General features: G+C 45.3%; 1 protein-coding gene across 1 annotated transcript; it reads right to left on the bottom strand.

Moving 5' to 3' along the window:
- Window positions 1-12: 12 nt before the first annotated feature.
- Window positions 13-13,806, bottom strand: LOC147699060 (cystatin-A-like). Its single transcript, XM_086935634.1, has 3 exons — window positions 13,523-13,806; window positions 1,520-1,621; window positions 13-305 (listed from the first exon to the last, which is right to left on the bottom strand). Exons 1-3 carry the CDS (start codon window positions 13,760-13,762, stop codon window positions 177-179), a joined length of 471 nt encoding a protein of 156 aa, XP_086791760.1. The 5' UTR covers window positions 13,763-13,806; the 3' UTR covers window positions 13-176.
- Between the last annotated feature and the right edge of the window lie 6,367 nt (window positions 13,807-20,173).

A 20,173-nucleotide genomic window follows, 5' to 3' on the forward strand; every position in this document is an offset into this window, starting at 1 on the left:
TCACAAAGTAACTATCAAAGAGTGTACTTTTTATTTGATATTCAATTGCAAACACAAAGCCAAAAAGAAGCAAAAAAATTCCTTTGAGAAGCTAAAAAAATTCCTTTGTCTTCAGATTGTAGTGGATCAAGAGGTGTGCGAGTGTCACGCCAGACGGACTGAACAGAGATAACGATTCAGAAGAAGGTGATAGGGTCTTTCAGGGTCTTTGATGACTGGCAGCCCTTCATGACAGGTCCTGCATGCTCGCCAGGTAGTGCTACAAAAATCTTCACATGTATGCATTTATTGTCACCAACATCGATCTGCAGGGTTAGAGAGAAAGGCGACATCTGAAAAGATGTTGAAGTGGTGACATGATATACACTTTTTAAAGCACCCACCCCAAATAATAATCTAGTTTCTTACAGTAACACTTTAATTTTAAATACAAACTCATACTGGATCACACTCGATTTGAGTGTTCCACAAAACACGCCATGTTCTACCTTATCAAAAGCTGCAGAAGAATCTAGAACAATGAGCAGGCAAGAATATCCCTTGCCCATTATACGTAGCACGTCATCGGCTTTTAACATAGCTTGCTACCATCCCCATTCTTGAAACCTGATTGGTGGATTTTCATGCATTGTCCTGAAGCATCAGTTCGTTGTACATTAAATAGTTTTTCTTGGAGAGTGGACATGCTTGAAGTGGGAGCCAGTGAAGTTTTATCCGCATAAGGTGATGCTATCAAACTTTGAGTGAGGAAGTACTACCACCTCGCGGGTTAAGGAAAGAAAGGGAGTTGTGCAAGAAGAGTGTGGCAATGGATAGGAGGAAGGTCCATGTCTTCTGCTGGACTATAGTTCAGTGGGACACAGTCTGCATGATTCAGAGCCACTATTATCTTTAAAATGTTACCCCTTGAATGGGTAAAATATAGGGCTTTGTCGTATCAAGGTGAGAGAAGACTGACATTGTATCGTAAGCCTGATAATAATTTTGTGGCTCATGCTTTCAAATAGCAGAAACTTCTTCAGAAGTCTAAGACGAGAACATCTATTTGTCGCTCATCTTAATTTTAGTCGCAAATGAGAGATGTAAGATAACTCAAAAATTACATACAACTCGCGATTGATCTGAGCTTGCAGCTGTGATCGGGCGTCATCAGCCTACAGCTTACATTTAAAGCTGTGGTCTTCAAAGACACAAGTTGATGAACTCAGAAGATATACTTTAGGAAGAATACGAAAGGAAGTGAAGTCTGCTGTAAGACCCCTTAGTGAGGGTGTCCAACAGTGGTGCACAAGAGTCGTGCCAGAGTTTGAGCACATCCACATAGGATAATTGGCGAAGAATGATCCTAAATGTACATCATTTACGTAGTCAATGTTTATCCTGATTTCTGGCCTGGGCCGGTTTCTCTGGGATCTACCATTGACACGCCTTCCCTAGCTTCAGCTGTTACACAGGCGCATCAAACCCATTGTCACACGTTTAACGGCTTTGTGTGCGATGCCCATTTCTCAGATTTTACCTTCACAACATAATTTGTTCCAGCGACAATTTGGCTGATGAAAGAGACGGCTTTATAGGTGCAGAAATTTATCCCCACCTTCTTCTGTACTTCAGACTTTACCTAAAAGAAGAAATAAAGAGAAACATTCCTTGTAATTGCTGACATCTCATTGCTTCTAGAACTTCAAAAGTTGCACAGGATTACAACAGTACCTCAATAGGAAGCAGTGAACCGGCCCATGCCCGGCTCCCTGGTAGCGCTCATCGGTCAGGGACAGAAACATAAAATGTAGTGTCTAATCAAGCTGGTGGACCAGTGACACCAGTTTCCTTGTAAGAAGGGACCTGGCTGGCAGTCCTGCATGGGGAACAGCGCGTAGCAAAATTACGGAAAGGCGTCTAATGTTAATAAGTATCTCCATGTAACTTTTCCATGGCTACGCTCAGATTAACTGCCAGAAAAGAACTAAATAAATATAAAACTAGCAGGTTTCATGCATAAATTACTTTGCAGCCCACTCCCAGGCCAGGTCACCCTGGCCAATACACTGGGGCATCCGAAGAAGGACCTTGACGTCAGCTAAACAATGATTGCTGGAGGCTCCACAAACATACATCTCACCCCCACATCACGTGCATCAAATCACTAGTCATCCGGTGTTAAGATCACACTATGTCCCGCTCAGCCTGTTTACAAAGACGGTTCAGCAGGACATGCGCTATACAAATCTGAGCACTCATTCATGCCTCCATTTTGTGAATGTTTGTGCGTCTTGGTGTAGAGTCAATTGTCAGGTGTGCACCAGTTTCTAAGAATGTCGATGTTGCTATGTGTGAGTAGAGCTCCAAGGGCCTCTATTCACAGTTAACAATATATACATGTCATTTAGCGTTCTCCAGAATTGGTACCTAGCTAGGATTCATATGCAACCCTCCCGAGAGGCTCGAAAGGCTCTGCGTGCAGCCTCTATACGGAGTGATGCTCAGAGCCCCACCACTCCACCAATGTGGTCCTTGTTTGGGCCTTACAACAGGTGACTCAGCGGCACGTAGTGTCCTGTTAAAGGGCTGCAAGGTCTGCATCTGTAGACTTGACGTAGAATAATTGAAGCATGTGAATCTATTAAAGATACCAGTACTGGTGCAAAAATCAATCAGCATTTTCGTGTTTACCCCACAAAGTTTCATGCAGTCTCTTGCCCATTGTCTTCCTGATTTGCTGAATCCAGACCTCCTTGAATTTTTCTGAAGAGCTATCGCTGCCCCCAGCCCAGAGAAGGGTTAGTCCTGCTTGTCAGAGTATCCAAGGGGCATATCAGCAAGGGCCAGCGATAATTATCGGTCAGCGCTCTTAGCGTGAGGATAATTATCGCCGGCCAACTCTGAATTTTATCGTGCAAGCTGCCAACTGTGAGATTATCGCTGGAAATCCAGCGATAATCACACAACTTTTGGCGATAGCTCGCTGATAGGGCCTCACATACTTAGCCATGATATCCACCTTCCATAGGATATCATGGCTAAGTCAGTTTCAAAGCAGGCGTAAGGAAAGTAGCGATAACAGAGGTTATCTCTACTTTTCTTGCCGCTATGCTGCTTTGCGTAAGGCTTGATATTTGGAGAAATGTCGCTTAGCGACATTTCCCCATTATCCTGGGGAGGAACGCCCACTTTGCATCTCATTAGAGATGCAAAGCTGGGCGTTAGGGGAAATGGTGATAAGGCAAGGTTTCACACGATAGCATGACCTTGCTGATAAGGGGATAAAATTATCGCCGATTTTCGTCCGAAAACGGGCGCTAAAGTGGCGATAATTTTTTATTGCCTCGTTGCTGATATGCCCCTAAGTACTTTAATTTTTCATAGGTTCCTCTTCAGACTCTCTGGGGCAGATTTACAAGCCCCTTGTGCCTCTTTTACGCCGCTGTTGCGTCACTTTTGTGATGCAGTGGTGGCGCAAAAGATGCGCCATGGTGCAGGGTATTTACAACATGACGCATCTCCAATATGCGTTACGTTGAAAAGCTCTGCGTCAGAAGGAGGCGTTTCATCATATGGGGCAGGGGAGGGGGGGGCCATTCCGTTGCAGGAACGCCTCCTAAAAGTGGCTGAGTGAAATCTGCAAGATTTCACTCAGTCACTTTTGGACCCATGTTGCGTCAAAACCCTGCGCCTGCTTGAAGCAGGAGTAAGTATTGACACAGCATTGTGGCGATAGGGCCCCCCAGAGCATTGCTGGAGCTGCGTCGCGCTTGCCACGAACTCCAGCTTGCGCCGCCTTTACGGCACAGATGTTTTTTGCCCCTTGGTGCTTCGCATTGTAAATGCAGCGCATCCAGGGTGGCGGAGCTGCGGCGCACAATAACTGGCGCATCCCTGCTGCTGATATGCAGGGACGCGCCACTTATTGTAAATCTGCCCCTCTGACCTTAAGGCAAAAATGTACGCGCTCAAGCACACTATTGGCTCCATTTTTACCACATTTACTTGGTGGAGCACGCGTAGCCTTTACGTCCCTTTTGTGGCACTGCTTTCAAATATCACCAGCTGGCACGAGTGGATTTCAGTGAGAATCGATTGAGAGAGACAATTGCCATCATCCGCTCCTTGACAACGGAGCTATCACCTTCCGCAACAGCACAGTGTCCCGGTGCAGCCACGAGGCTGGCCTTGCACTGAACTCTTGCATGCGACCTCATTCTGAGGTCACATCCAGGTCAAGGAGCCTACACATGTGAACTGACACAATGAACGTTCCAGATCTTTCCTAAAAGGACATACGTACAACAAATATGCACAACTGCACCTCTTTCACCCTCCAGCTTTCTAGAAATGGCTTGGTGACCGCCAAATGCTACCAATGTCTGCTGGAGTGAAGCACTCAGCGAGGCGAGTGCCCGCCCCTCGCAGGCCCTGCAGTTTAGCCAGCCAGTGCCTCTGAGCAGGCATGAAGGGCGCCTTGGGCACTGCATTCTTCCCGCTGCATCTGCTGGTTTCAGGGGTTCGCCCCAGGCTGGTCGAGCGCAGTGAATGAGCGCAGCAAACCAAAACAGACGGATGCAAAAAGCACAGTGTTTGTTCAGAGTGAAGAACAGCTAAAAACAGAGGACTCTTGAAAGCAGCGAAACATGTCAGCCTGTTAGAGCAGAACAAGGAGTGTATTCCACCTTGCATTCATTTTCAATAATAGAACTTTGCAAAGGCGAACTTAAGTTAAACATTTTACTGTTAAACGGAGTCTCACACTTCCCAGCATGCACTGGGCTATTGGTTCAAAGTGCTGCACAAGGGCCCATTGGAAACTAGGGAGATCGACTTTAAAACATTTTGTAATAAATAAATGTCCTTAAGTGTTCTGGAGTCACACCTATTCCTGAAATTGGGAATAGCTCGGACAAGACCCACATTCAGCCTTGAGCAGGGGGGAACAAATGCTTCTGACCTTGCTTTATTCCGCAGGGAGGCGCTCGCATCTGCATGGAGCAGTGTTTACCTGCCTGATTGCATGTTTGTGCAGACCTTGTCCCAGACGTTATTTCAGTGCAAGGATTTAGCCCTTTAATAAACGACCCTTTTGCAGCACTATAAGAGGCAAGACCATGCATTGTTCTTCTTTCTACACGTAGACCCTGGTTCGCGCATGGGATGTAAGGTCCACTGGAAGTTTGCTTCCCTATCAGAGCTGAGTTGCACTGAGTGCAGATCACTACCGTGGCCACATATACATGTTCTGGTCTGAAGGAGAAACCTATACCGCTCTTGCCTATGCTGCCCCTGTCCTGGGTGTGCCCAGACAGTGCCCGTGCTGCAGCTTGTACCTTACTTGTTCATTGCTCCTACTCTCTGTGCTGTACGTAGCCTGTGTATGAGGAAAGCTTGCACTGCTGCTGACTGTTCTGTATTTATTCTGTGCAAGAGGGAAGCTTGCACTGCTGCTGTCCGTTCTGTATTTGTTCTGTGCATGAGGGAAGCTTGCACTGCTGCATGAGGGAAGCTTGCACTGCTGCTGTCTGTACTGTATTTGTTCTATGTACGAGGGAAGCTTGCACTGCAGCTGTCTGTTCTGTATTTGTTCTATGTATGAGGGAAGCTTGCACTGCAGCTGTCTGTTCTGTATTTGTTCTATGTACGAAGGAAGCTTGCACTGCTGCTGTCTGTTCTGTATTTGTTCTATGTACGAAGGAAGCTTGCACTGCTGCTGTCTGTACTGTATTTGTTCTATGTACGAGGGAAGCTTGCACTTCTGCTGTCTGTACTGTATTTGTTCTATGCATGAGGGAAGCTTGCACTGCTGCTGTCTGTACTGTATTTGTTCTATGTACGAGGGAAGCTTGCACTGCTGCTGTCTGTACTGTATTTGTTCTATGTACGAGGGAAGCTTGCACTGCTGCTGTTTGTTCTGTATTTGTTTTATGTATGAGGGAAGCTTGCACTGCTGCTGTCTGTTCTGTATTTGTTCTATGTACGAGGGAAGCTTGCACTGCTGCTGTTTGTTCTGTATTTGTTTTATGTATGAGGGAAGCTTGCACTGCTGCTGTCTGTTCTGTATTTGTTCTATGTACGAAGGAAGCTTGCGCTGCTGCTGTCTGTACTGTATTTGTTCTATGTACAAGGGAAGCTTGCATTGCTGCTGTCCGTTCTGTATTTGTTCTATGTACGAAGGAAGCTTGCACTGCTGCTGTCTGTTCTGTATTTGTTCTATGTACGAAGGAAGCTTGCACTGCTGTTGTCTGTACTGTATTTGTTCTATGTACAAGGGAAGCTTGCATTGCTGCTGTCCGTTCTGTATTTGTTCTATGTACAAGGGAAGCTTGCATTGCTGCTGTCCGTTCTGTATTTGTTCTATGTACGAAGGAAGCTTGCACTGCTGCTGTCTGTTCTGTATTTGTTCTATGTACGAAGGAAGCTTGCGCTGCTGCTGTCTGTACTGTATTTGTTCTATGTACAAGGGAAGCTTGCATTGCTGCTGTCCGTTCTGTATTTGTTCTATGTACAAGGGAAGCTTGCACTGCTGCTGTCTGTTCTGTATTTGTTCTATGTACGAAGGAAGCTTGCACTGCTGCTGTCTGTACTGTATTTGTTCTATGTACAAGGGAAGCTTGCATTGCTGCTGTCCGTTCTGTATTTGTTCTATGTACAAGGGAAGCTTGCATTGCTGCTGTCCGTTCTGTATTTGTTCTATGTACGAAGGAAGCTTGCACTGCTGCTGTCTGTTCTGTATTTGTTCTATGTACGAAGGAAGCTTGCACTGCTGCTGTCTGTACTGTATTTGTTCTATGTACAAGGGAAGCTTGCATTGCTGCTGTCCGTTCTGTATTTGTTCTATGTACAAGGGAAGCTTGCACTGCTGCTGTCTGTTCTGTATTTGTTCTATGTACGAAGGAAGCTTGCACTGCTGCTGTCTGTACTGTATTTGTTCTATGTACGAAGGAAGCTTGCACTGCTGCTGTCTGTACTGTATTTGTTCTATGTACAAGGGAAGCTTGCATTGCTGCTGTCCGTTCTGTATTTGTTCTATGTACAAGGGAAGCTTGCATTGCTGCTGTCCGTTCTGTATTTGTTCTATGTACGAAGGAAGCTTGCACTGCTGCTGTCTGTTCTGTATTTGTTCTATGTACGAAGGAAGCTTGCACTGCTGCTGTCTGTACTGTATTTGTTCTATGTACAAGGGAAGCTTGCATTGCTGCTGTCCGTTCTGTATTTGTTCTGTGCATGAAGGAAGCATGCACTGCTGCCTCTTGTGCTGCACATGTTCAGTGTATGGTTTCACCTCCAATGCCTTGGTCTGTGCTGCCTCCGCACTCCCTGCAGCCCCCACAACTTAAAAAAGTGCTTGGTGGTGCTTCTGCTCCTTCTAGTGACATCCCCAAACTGAAACAGCGCTCGCAGTGCATTATGGGACGCTCCTTCCAAGAACAGCGAATCAGCCGCTCCTGCCACTCCTTTATTATTCATTTTTTGTTTGTAATATTTTTGTTGGTATCTCACTGCCCACCCGAGGCACCAACATGTTTAATTGTTGTTGGGGACCACGGGGAGAGCCCTAGGGCACTGCAGCCACAGCCATCTCCACAGGTGGCACACATCATGGGTGCCGGCAGGACCAGACATGGGTATTCTTCAGTGGGTGCCCCGGTGCCCATCTGGGGCACCCACAGCCACATTTCTGTTGGGATGGGGGTGGGGAAAGGGGACGAGCCCAAGACCTCAGCAGCCTCACCTGGCTTCGCTTGCGGGTGCCGGCCACTTTTTTTTACAGGTGAGAGCCCCGATGCCCACTCAGAGCACCCACCATACAGGCTACTGAGTGGGGGAGGTCACATGGGCCAGGCACATCTGCTTCCTCCATTCTTTATTAGGGTAGAAGCAAAAATGGCAAAACATGGGTTTGCCTTATTTTTGCCTAAGATATGGGTTCAGAAGCCCCAGTCCTAGCGCATCTCTAAAAATAGATATTTAGAGCTTCTTTCACCCTGGGTCCAAACTAATTTGACAAATATATGAGGCCTTTATTCGCGGTGTGCACAGTTGCAAACATTTATTTTGGCTTGTTCTATCGAAAACTTTGCAACTTCACAAAGACTGCGATGATAGTTTGCTTTTATATATCGCTCTGAAAATTGGGACTTTTTTAGACAATTCAAATTGTATCTACAGACTTATACAACACTAACAAAGTGGTTCTGCATACAATATACTTTGCACAAAATAATCCCTCATTACGAGAGACCTCGTTTTCCTGGTAGATCCAGTAACTGAAGTTAGCAGCTCCCTCGGGAATCGAAAGGTGTGTGGTATTATCACTTACTGTATTTCCTTGTGCTGCTTCCTTGTGTGCCGAAAAAAGACTGACATTATTAGGTAACATGCGGTAATCGTGTCGATATAGACTGACATTATGGGGTAACATGCGGTAATCGTGCCGATAAAAGACTGACATTATGGGGTAACATGCGGTAATCGTGCCGATACAAGACTGACATTATGGGGAAACATGCGGTAATCGTGCAGATAAAAGACTGACATTATGGGGTAACATGCGGTAATCGTGCCGATAAAAGACTGACATTATGGTGTAACATGCGGTAATCGTGCTGATAAAAGACTGACATTATGGTGTAACATGCGGTAATCGTGCGGATACAAGACTGAAATTATGGGGTAACATGCGGTAATCGTGCCGATAAAAGAAAGACATTATGGGGTAACATGCGGTTATTGTGCCGATAAAAGACTGACATTATGGTGTAACATGCGGTAATCGTGCGGATACAAGACTGAAATTATGGGGTAACATGCGGTATTCGTGCCGATAAAAGACTGACATTATGGGGTAACATGAGGTTATCGTGCCGATACAAGACTGACATTATGGGGTAACATGCGGTAATCGTGCCGATAAAAGAATGACATTATGGGGTAACATGCGGTAATCGTGCCGATAAAAGACTGACATTATGGGGTAACATGCGGTAATCGTGCCAATACAAGACTGACCTTATGGGGTAACATGCGGTAATCGTGCCGATACAAGACTGACATTATGGGGTAACATACGGTAATCGTGCCGATAAAAGACTGACATTATGGGGTAACATGCGGTAATCGTGCCGATAAAAGACTGACATTATGGGGTAACATGCGGTAATCGTGCTGATACAAGACTGACATTATGGGGTAAAATGCGGTAATTGTGCCGATAAAAGACTGACATTATGGGGTAACATGCGGTAATCGTGCCGATACAAGACTGACATTATGGGGTAACATGCGGTAATCGTGCAGATAAAAGACTGACATTATGGGGTAACATGCGGTAATCGTGCCGATAAAAGACTGACATTATGGGGTAACATGCGGTAATCGTGCCGATACAAGACTGACATTATGGGGTAACATGCGGTAATCGTGCAGATAAAAGACTGACATTATGGGGTAACATGCGGTAATTGTGCCGATAAAAGACTGACTTTATGGGGTAACATGCGGTATCGTGCCGATACAAGACTGACATTATGGGGTAAAATGCGGTAATTGTGCCGATAAAAGACTGACATTATGGTGTAACATGCGGTAATCGTGCCGATAAAAGACTGACATTATGGCGTAACATGCGGTAATCGTGCGGATACAAGACTGAAATTATGGGGTAACATGCGGTAATCGTGCCGATAAAAGACTGACATTATGGGGTAACATGCGGTAATCGTGCCGATAAAAGACTGACATTATGGTGTAACATGCGGTATTCGTGCCGATAAAAGACTGACATTATGGTGTAACATGCGGTAATCGTGCGGATACAAGACTGAAATTATGGGGTAACATGCGGTATTCGTGCCGATAAAAGACTGACATTATGGGGTAACATGAGGTTATCGTGCCGATACAAGACTGACATTATGGGGTAACATGCGGTAATCGTGCCGATAAAAGAATGACAATATGGGGTAACATGCGGTAATCGTGCCGATAAAAGACTGACATTATGGGGTAACATGCGGTAATCGTGCCGATACAAGACTGACCTTATGGGGTAACATGCGGTAATCGTGCCGATACAAGACTGACATTATGGGGTAACATACGGTAATCGTGCCGATAATAGACTGACATTATGGGGTAACATGCGGTAATCGTGCCGATAAAAGACTGACATTATGGGGTAACATGCGGTAATCGTGCTGATACCAGACTGACATTATGGGGTAACATGCGTTAATTGTGCCGATAAAAGACTGACATTATGGGGTAACATGCGGTATCGTGCCGATACAAGACTGACATTATGGGGTAAAATGCGGTAATTGTGCCGATAAAAGACTGACATTATGGGGTAACATGCGGTAATCGTGCCGATACAAGACTGACATTATGGGGTAACATGCGGTAATCGTGCAGATAAAAGACTGACATTATGGGGTAACATGCGGTAATCGTGCCGATAAAAGACTGACATTATGGGGTAACATGCGGTAATCGTGCCGATACAAGACTGACATTATGGGGTAACATGCGGTAACTGTGCCGATAAAAGACTGACTTTATGGGGTAACATGCGGTAATTGTGCCGATAAAAGACTGACATTATGGGGTAACATGCGGTAATCGTGCCGATACAAGACTGACATTATGGGGTAACATGCGGTAATCGCACAGATAAAAGACTGACATTATGGGGTAACATGCGGTAATCGTGCTGATACCAGACTGACATTATGGGGTAACATGCGTTAATTGTGCCGATAAAAGACTGACATTATGGGGTAACATGCGGTATCGTGCCGATACAAGACTGACATTATGGGGTAAAATGCGGTAATTGTGCCGATAAAAGACTGACATTATGGGGTAACATGCGGTAATCGTGCTGATACAAGACTGACATTATGGGGTAACATGCGGTAATCGTGCAGATAAAAGACTGACATTATGGGGTAACATGCGGTAATCGTGCCGATAAAAGACTGACATTATGGGGTAACATGCGGTAATCGTGCCGATACAAGACTGACATTATGGGGTAATATGCGGTAATCGTGCAGATAAAAGACTGACATTATGGGGTAACATGCGGTAATTGTGCCGATAAAAGACTGACATTATGGGGTAACATACGGTAATTGTGCCGATAAAAGACTGACATTATGGGGTAACATGCGGTAATCGTGCCGATACAAGACTGACATTATGGGGTAACATGCGTTAATTGTGCCGATAAAAGACTGACATTATGGGGTAACATGCGGTATCGTGCCGATACAAGACTGACATTATGGGGTAAAATGCGGTAATTGTGCCGATAAAAGACTGACATTATGGGGTAACATGCGGTAATCGTGCTGATACAAGACTGACCTTATGGGGTAACATGCGGTAATCGTGCCGATAAAAGACTGACATTATGGGGTAACATACGGTAATCGTGCCGATAATAGACTGACATTATGGGGTAACATGCGGTAATCGTGCCGATAAAAGACTGACATTATGGGGTAACATGCGGTAATCGTGCTGATACCAGACTGACATTATGGGGTAACATGCGTTAATTGTGCCGATAAAAGACTGACATTATGGGGTAACATGCGGTATCGTGCCGATACAAGACTGACATTATGGGGTAAAATGCGGTAATTGTGCCGATAAAAGACTGACATTATGGGGTAACATGCGGTAATCGTGCCGATACAAGACTGACATTATGGGGTAACATGCGGTAATCGTGCAGATAAAAGACTGACATTATGGGGTAACATGCGGTAATCGTGCCGATAAAAGACTGACATTATGGGGTAACATGCGGTAATCGTGCCGATACAAGACTGACATTATGGGGTAACATGCGGTAACTGTGCCGATAAAAGACTGACTTTATGGGGTAACATGCGGTAATTGTGCCGATAAAAGACTGACATTATGGGGTAACATGCGGTAATCGTGCCGATACAAGACTGACATTATGGGGTAACATGCGGTAATCGCACAGATAAAAGACTGACATTATGGGGTAACATGCGGTAATCGTGCTGATACCAGACTGACATTATGGGGTAACATGCGTTAATTGTGCCGATAAAAGACTGACATTATGGGGTAACATGCGGTATCGTGCCGATACAAGACTGACATTATGGGGTAAAATGCGGTAATTGTGCCGATAAAAGACTGACATTATGGGGTAACATGCGGTAATCGTGCTGATACAAGACTGACATTATGGGGTAACATGCGGTAATCGTGCAGATAAAAGACTGACATTATGGGGTAACATGCGGTAATCGTGCCGATAAAAGACTGACATTATGGGGTAACATGCGGTAATCGTGCCGATACAAGACTGACATTATGGGGTAACATGCGGTAATCGTGCAGATAAAAGACTGACATTATGGGGTAACATGCGGTAATTGTGCCGATAAAAGACTGACATTATGGGGTAACATACGGTAATTGTGCCGATAAAAGACTGACATTATGGGGTAACATGCGGTAATCGTGCCGATACAAGACTGACATTATGGGGTAACATGCGGTAATCGCGCAGATAAAAGACTGACATTATGGGGTAACATGCGGTAATCGTGCTGATACCAGACTGACATTATGGGGTAACATGCGTTAATTGTGCCGATAAAAGACTGACATTATGGGGTAACATGCGGTATCGTGCCGATACAAGACTGACATTATGGGGTAAAATGCGGTAATTGTGCCGATAAAAGACTGACATTATGGGGTAACATGCGGTATCGTGCCGATACAAGACTGACATTATGGGGTAAAATGCGGTAATCGTGCCGATACAAGACTGACATTCTGGGGTGTAACATGCGGTATTCGTGCCGATACAAGACTGACATTATGGGGTAACATGCGGTAATCGTGCGGGACCACTGATATGTGCACATCATTCATGGGTGATGAACTTGTGATCAGCCGATACCTCTTTATCGGTGGCTTGAAACGGGCCACTAATGTTCCACAGTGCACAACCGTTCTGCATAGGAAATCCTTCGCAAAAGGTAAAACTGCAGAGTGTCCTGCATACATTTCCCAGCGTGCATAGGAGAGCTCTGGAAAAAAGAAACTTGCAAAAAAACATACCCTGTACATGTCCAGCTTGGCATAGTCCAACTAGACTGGCGAGCTTCTCACTGCGGTGAAAAATGACCTCGCAATGAGCAGAGCAAAAAAACTGTACAGGCGAAGGGAGGCACCACGGAGGGTGAACATTTGGAACTGTGCAAAACTTTGCTTTAGAAAGAAAACTTTGCACATCCCTAGTAGTCACTGAAATAAAAACAAAGGATAGAGGATGTGACCTAACAACCAGAGCTGCCGACTTTGGAACTGGGAACCGGGTTCGAATCTCGGCGTTGGCTCAACATCCTGTGATTCTGGGCAAATTACCTAATCTCCCCGCGCCTAGAAACATTGAATGTGTCCTTCTGTGACGTAACTGATGCTCATGTAAAGCGCTGCAATACCTTCGAGTCGAGTTCGTTGTTTGGTTTCTTACCTGGTCACAGAAGGTTTGGATGGCAGGTGTCGCTTTGTGCTCTTCTGAGAACCCTCCTAGCATTTGAGACATGGCTGCAAGCAGGGGAGGAACAGCAAGGAGACACTTCAAGAACTCGAGGGGTGCTGAGGTGTGGAAGGCGCAGCTCTTATATACCTGGACCGAAGCCTTCTCGGCGCATTCTGGGCAGTGCACTCTCCCCGGAAGCTGTCTTCCCACGTCCCAACCTGCTGTCTGCATTCTGGTGCCACTGGTTCTACCAGACCCCAGGCAGAGACCCACCTTTCTGGAAGAATTCCTTCCAGGGTGTCAACCGGATAACTTTTCAAGGGAGAGGCGTTCTTGCTCAATTCTGCATCCCTAGAGGTTAGTGTTGCAACATTGGACCCCACCCCCCACCCCCCCCCACCCCTTGAGCAGTGAATGTTGATCATCACCAGGCGCACAACACCCATTGAACTCACCGGGCTTCAGCCCCCCCCCCCCCGAAATGTTTTCTTAGCACCCCCCACGCCCCCCCCCCTCCCGAAATTTGGCTCTAGTTGCGCCTCTGATCATCACGAACCCCTCTAGAGGTCAGAAACAGCATTAGTCAGAGCTCTGAACCAGAATCAAAGAGTTGTGGTTGTCTGCATCAACTCCAGATGTACCCTCTGAATCTGAGGCGAAAGGATGGGTGGTGTCCCTGGCCTGTAGACCCACACCGCCATTTTAGCATGACATCATGTTTTAACCCCCACTTCAGCACACGTGACAAGCACGCATGCGCTCTGAAATATTTTTCTTTACGTGAGTGAGACACAGAGTGGGATGTGAGTTTGGAGGGGCACCCCATGTGCACCCTCCCTTAAGTGAGTAGGACTTCTTCTACTTCGCTGCGCTGTAGAGTGCTGACAGTGACGCAGCGACACCGATTCTAGCGAGAGGGCCAGCCGACATCTCTCAAATTTTTTATTTGGTTCAACTGTTGTTATAAAAAGTATTGTAAAGCACTCTGATATCCTTCGAGATCAAGTTTGCACTATATAAAACTTTATAAATAAAAAAAATTTAAAATACTGTACCCCCACGCAACTATTAAAAATGGACCTCACCAAAGATGCTCGTTGTCTGAGATGCGCATCATCCCAGAACACGTTTATTCATCTAGCATGGGGATGTCTGAGGGTGGCGGAATACTGGCAATTACTTGCCACTAGCTCCCGCACCCCCTGGTGGCTCTCCTGGGTTACGTCAAAGATTTCCCGGCTTGCAATCGCTGACTTATCACCATGGCAAACATCTCAGACGACTCCTGGATGGATAGGAAGGGGACGGCGGCGCACATTTTTTTCGATCTTATCGCAGCTTTTGAATGAACATTCTTGACCTGGTTATCATCTTTTCTGAAGGATCACACTTTTCAAGTCTTTTCTGCCTTAACCTCTGGTGCCCCTCAGGGTTCTCTGCTAACTACTTTGTTGTTTAATATCTACATCCTCCTGTTGGCAGACGTAGTGGAGAGTTGCAGTTTGACCCCTTTTTCTTACGCAGATGACACCCAGATCATCATTTCTTTGTCATCTGCACAGGATCATGGACCATCTGATCTTAACCTAGTCTTGAGTCGAAGGCCCACTTGGAAGAGTGCTTACTCCCTCAAGCTTAATGGTGATAAGACGGAGTTCATGGTCCTGGGCTAGCATTCTGAACTTTGGGGCCCCCAACACTGGTGGGAATCTTTCGGACCTCTTCCTAACCTGTCCCCTAGCGATGAAACCTCAGGTGACCAAGGTTACTTCCACCTGTTTCGCTGAACTGAAATGGGTGAGGATGATCATCAGGATGATTCCTCAGTCAGCCCAAAGGACCGTGATTAAAGCCCCAATCTCATCCCAATTGGATTATGGTAACATTTTATATTCCGGAATAGACCAGGCTTCCACCAGGCCTATGCAGATGGTCCAGCATTCAGCGGCCAGACTGGTGTTTTGTCTCCCTATGCACTCTTCAGTCTCACACCCCTTTCTTTAAATGCATTGGCTTACAGCCACCAAGCGTATTCAATTTAAGGCCCTTTGTTATATGCTTAAGGATAAAGCTAGAATAGGTCCACACCACACTCAAGACCTAGCGATACCATATATCCCTACAAGTACTTTGAAATCTTCGAACCTGGCCTTTTGCACTGTTCCCAAATTGCACTTGGCCCACTGCATCACTTTTGCGAGGCTTTCCTGCGTAGGAAGGCCTACCCTGCATACATTATACCTGATGCAGGTATAATGTTACGCAGGGCTTTACACGTTGACGCATCTCCCGAGATGCGTCACGTTGTACATGGGCCGCAACTTTTACACCGCTGCTGGATCACAAAAGTGACGCAATGGCGGCTCAAAAGTGACGCAAGGGGCTTGTAAATCTGCCCCAAAAAGTCTGTCTGGAACTTGGATATAGCCATGGGACGGACACCTCCAGTCAGTGGGCCAAGATTTCCAGATCAGAAGCCTGGGATTCCACACAACCGCAGACTGGGAGAATCCTTAGAGCACTAAGGTTGGCATAACAACTTCCAACTGCTGGTGCCAGGTTTGGACCCGTAAGGTTAGAAAAATCAGTAAGGCAGCCAGGAGAAGCTACCTGGACCCTCCTTTTAAGGCCAAGCTAACCGGTAATTAGGAGGGGTACTGGAGATGCTCTTGCACTAGGAAGAAACAGCTGTGAAGAAGAGGGGATGTAAGGGATCCCAGCTAGATGGCTTGACACCACCAATAGGGTATCAGTAGAAATCTGCATCGCTCTGTCCTGGGTGAGGCTCAGAGTCCCAGACATGTCCCCGGCACAGGGAACTGTACCCCCATCTCGACATAATGAGATCTGAAGAAACATAAGCACGGGTGAGCACATCAGCTCGGTTGGAGCAGATCCAACACCCAACACTAGGTGGGCTGTGCAGAATGCACACCATCGGAGTGGCATACGCCCGCTAAGAGCGACACCCGCAGGCACACAGTGCCTCCAATAAGCCATATGGACTCTGCCAAATAGGTACTGTGACACTGAATCCAGTCAGAGTGGGAGAAAGAAAGGATACTATTGAGCCTAATGAGTGACGGTAAAGAGAAATTAAGCAACAGGAGCTACTTAGATTGCCCAAAATGATTGCCTACTACAAGGAAAAAAGGTCACAGAAACTTTTCCTGCCTGAGAATATCCACATGAACATTATGGGTACTTACTGTATTGTTGCATGAAACAAATGAAATGGCTTAAGTTGCACAATTAGGGTGACCAGATTTTGCAAAGCAAAAACCGGTACAGGCCAAACATAAAAGTAGAACTCAAGCCTTTTAGACTTACTTCTGTCAGGCATGTCCGGGTTTTGCGTAGCGCTGTAAATGTGCGTATGTGTGTGTGTATATATATATATATATAAATATATATATATATATATATTTCTAAAAACTACGAATCCTATATTACCTTGCTTCTACCACCTACCTAAGGTTCACAAGGACATCAAGGAACCTCCAGGGAGACCAATTATTTCATCCATAGGAGGATTGACTGAAAATCTGTCCAAATTCCTGGATCACCACCTGTTTAACTTTGTACTGTCCCTCAGATCATATATCAGAGACACTACTGATTTCATTGAAAAGGTGGAACAGTTGGAGTGGCAATCATCTTACATCTTGATTACCATGGATATAACAAGTTTATACACTTGTATTGACCACGAACAGGGGTTACAGGCAGTGGAATACTTCCTCAACAAAAAAGAACTCAAATATGCGATGCATAATAAGATGCTTTTGGAATTGATTTCATACTGCCTGCATAATAACATCTTTCTCTTCCAGGATACTATGTACCGCCAACTCTCTGGTACGGCCATGGGTTCCTGCTTCGCCCCCAGCTACGCGAATCTTTTCGTCGGCTGGTGGGAGGAGCAGGTAGCCTGGGCCCCCAGACTGGCCACCTGGAACACCAGGGTGGTCACCTGGAGCAGATACATAGATGATCTGTTCCAGGTGTGGAATGGTACGGTTGAGGAAGCTAACCAATATATCCAACTGCTCAATGAAAATCAATACCATCTGAGGTTTACCAGTGAAATCAGCAGGGACAGGGTCAACTATCTAGACCTAGAAGTGAGTGTGAGTGAGGGACGTATCTGCACGCAACTTTACCGCAAGCCTACGGCCGGCAATAGCGTTTTACACGCTTCCAGCGGCCATCCCCGTAAATTAATTAATAACATCCCGTACGGGGAGTTTTTACGGTTAAAACGTAATTGCAGCCATAACACCCACTTCGAGAAAGCAGCTGGTGAATGCATGGAACGATTCCTAACAAGAGGTTACAGCTTTTCCCTTTTGCAAAATACCCTAGACAGGGTCAGAAAAATACCACATGCTAGTCTTTTTGTCAAAGAACAAGGCCCTGATACTGAAGGTAAATTTCGCATCATAACACCATATGCTGCCGACTCATGTAAACTGCGATCCATTCTGTCCAAACATTGGCACATTTTAAAATCGGATCAAATTGTAGGGCCGGATATTCCCAACACCCCACTGATCACATTTAGAAAGGCCAGATCACTCAGGGACAAAATGGTTCATAGCTACTTACCACCGATGAAAAGATCACTAGGAACCCTGAAAGACGCCAAAGGGTTTTTTCCTTGTGGAAAATGCAAAGCTTGCGCTTCAAGTAAAAGGACTTTAACATACCAAGTCCCAGGTATAAAGAATGGTAGGAAAATAGCAAAGTTTATGTCATGCCAGTCTGACTTTGTTGTCTATTGCCTAATGTGCCCCTGTCAGTTACAGTATGTTGGGAGTACCATCAATCCTGTTAAGTTGAGAATTTTGGAACACATGCGGGCCATTGTGAATAAGGACATCACGTATCCAGTGGCCCGTCATTTCTCCTTAAAACATAACAGTGATAGAAACCTTCTTAGATATTTCTGTCTGGACCGAGTCGAGGAAAATCCCAGAGGGGGTATTAGATTACTTGCACTCAGGAGACTCGAGTCCCGGTATATCATAGACCTTGAGACGAAAGCACCTGGAGGCTTAAATATGGGAGAGGAACTGGCCTCTCACCTGGGTTGAACACATGTGCAGTTCTATGCTATGACTTCCCGTCAAGTTGAGTACTGAATTTCCAACATAGACTTGACATTCTGTTAATTTGTGCTAAGATTCACTGGAATTGTTTTGTATGTTTTTGTTTTTGTTCTCTGTTTCTGTTGTGTGATGGATGCCTTCATCACCACTGAAATTATACTGGAGGATATGCTTAAATAGGTAACCACACTGTATGTTTTGCAGTCCACTCAGGGGCTGCAATTGCCGATCCACGGCAAGATTTATCCGACCTGTGCACTTTATAAACACGGTGTTCATGTCGTAGGTTGGTCAGTTTCCAACATCTCATTACTGTCTTAGCCTTGTGATATACTATATGAGAATAGTATTGGGTTTTTCTTTATGACAGTAGGATAGCCGATACACGGCATTATTGTTGTTTGTGGTTTTACGATAAGCAAAACAGTATAATATATGTAGAATTGATACAAGTTTTTCAAGTTTAAATACTTTATTCGACAACATTGTCATAAAAGCTTTCATCCCTATCTAAGCATAATAAATACTAATCTAATAGTAAAAAAACATATTAAATGGCATGCAATATTGCTTTGTTGACGAATAAAAAATCTTTAAAATTTAGACATTAAAAGTATCATCACAGTCCAAAGGAAGTTCATGTAGTTCATGGGGGTTTTAAAGTGCGCGTGCGTATTATCCAAGCCCATCCCAGGAACTTGGCGACTGGAATTACAAGTTGAGGGGCACAATTTGATTTCAGGACCCTGTAAGCCTCGAGGCATCTCCTTGTGCCCAGGTTTTTGCATGCAGGTTTCAGCCATCTGCTCCTTGGGGCAGCGTATAATGGACATACGAATAAAAAGTGCAAAATATCTTCTGCATGGGATTTACAATAAAAGCATGTGCTAACGTTATCAGGGGACCATTTAACAGTAAAAGCATTTAGGGGTAGGGTGCCGACTCTGAACTGAAAAAACAATTTCCTATCTAGAGGCTTGGAGATCAGATCCCAGTACAATTCAAACATAGGGAGTGTTTTTATCTCTAAAAACTGGGATGTCAAGGCAGGGGATTGGCTGGAGACCAATACGGCATTATTTATCATTTCCCAATATAGCTTTTTTAATGCATTCTTGGAAGGAAAGACATCTGGGTCGGTTTCAGACCACAAGTGTTCAAGGTGCAATTTTTGAAGTAGTTTCCTCACCTCTTTTAACCAAACTACTTTGTGAAAGGTGTCAGAATTGTCAACATCCAATAAGGCAGCAGCATAGTGGCTCAGTTCCGGGGTAGTTTTTATACGCCTCCAATATAGGAGGGGGCGAAGTCTAATCATGTCCTCAATCCTTTTCCTCCCCAAATCATAAAGGAGAGGAGTGGTGGGGGTACTCTGTGGGACTCCGATTAAGCCTCGCAGGAATTTATTTTCTGCCGCTGATAAAGCATTCAAATTGGTGAAGCCCCAAAGTTCTGACCCGTAAAGACATGCACCCAGCACTTTCATGCCGTAAATCTCCAATGTTGGCTGTATTGGTTTTGAAAATGAAGT

Source organism: Lissotriton vulgaris, chromosome 8 (assembly GCF_964263255.1).
Source record: "Lissotriton vulgaris chromosome 8, aLisVul1.2, whole genome shotgun sequence".
In the NCBI taxonomy this organism is placed as follows: Eukaryota; Metazoa; Chordata; class Amphibia; order Caudata; family Salamandridae; genus Lissotriton; species Lissotriton vulgaris.

Excerpts from the sequence above, each read along its gene's own strand:
- LOC147699060 (XM_086935634.1), bottom strand. The coding sequence starts at position 13,762 with ATGCAGACAGCAGGTTGGGACGTGGGAAGACAGCTTCCGGGGAGAGTG. Across the intron at positions 1,622-13,522 it reads TCCAAACCTTCTGTGACCAG|GTAAAGTCTGAAGTACAGAA; the intron begins GTAAGAAACCAA and ends TTCTTCTTTTAG. Across the intron at positions 306-1,519 it reads GAACAAATTATGTTGTGAAG|ATCGATGTTGGTGACAATAA; the intron begins GTAAAATCTGAG and ends CTAACCCTGCAG.